The 370-nt window shown below is 46.5% G+C and overlaps 1 protein-coding gene across 1 annotated transcript in view; it reads left to right on the top strand.

Moving 5' to 3' along the window:
* Window positions 1–296: 296 nt before the first annotated feature.
* Window positions 297–370, top strand: part of EMH_0094750 (uncharacterized protein) — a gene marked incomplete at both ends in the record, with an annotated part of 602 nt that continues 528 nt past the window's right edge. The window contains one exon of the mRNA XM_013502132.1: window positions 297–341. Within this exon, the coding sequence (XP_013357586.1) occupies window positions 297–341 (45 nt within the window). The remainder of the gene's footprint in view (window positions 342–370) is intronic.

The following is a 370-nucleotide window of genomic DNA, read 5'->3' as shown; positions in this document are numbered from 1 at the left end:
TATATATGTATGTGTATATATATATATATATATATATATATATATGTTTATAGGGTTGATAGGGGTTCTAGGGTTTAGGGGGTGGTAGGGGATGTAGGAATTAGAGTATAGGGGTGTAGAGGTGTGGGTGTTTAGGGTTTAGGGTTTAGGGTTTATAGTGTCTAGGGTTTAGGGTTTGTGGTTGTTGCTGCTGCTGCTGCAGCTGATGGCACCACTGGTCCGGTTGCTGCTGGCGGTGTTCTCTATTGTTGCTGTTCCTGTTGCTGCTCTCCTCGATAGGCTGCTGCAGCCTTCGCATGCAGCTGCTTTCTATGGCCGCAACCACCTCAGGGCACTCATTGGTGAGCAGATAGCTAGCTAGCTAGCTAGA

Source organism: Eimeria mitis, genomic scaffold, assembly GCF_000499745.2.
Source record: "Eimeria mitis Houghton genomic scaffold, Emh_scaff8362, whole genome shotgun sequence".
Classification (NCBI taxonomy): Eukaryota; Apicomplexa; class Conoidasida; order Eucoccidiorida; family Eimeriidae; genus Eimeria; species Eimeria mitis.
The sequence above is the reverse complement of the archived record's forward strand: the minus strand, read 5'-3'. Positions and strand labels throughout refer to the sequence as shown.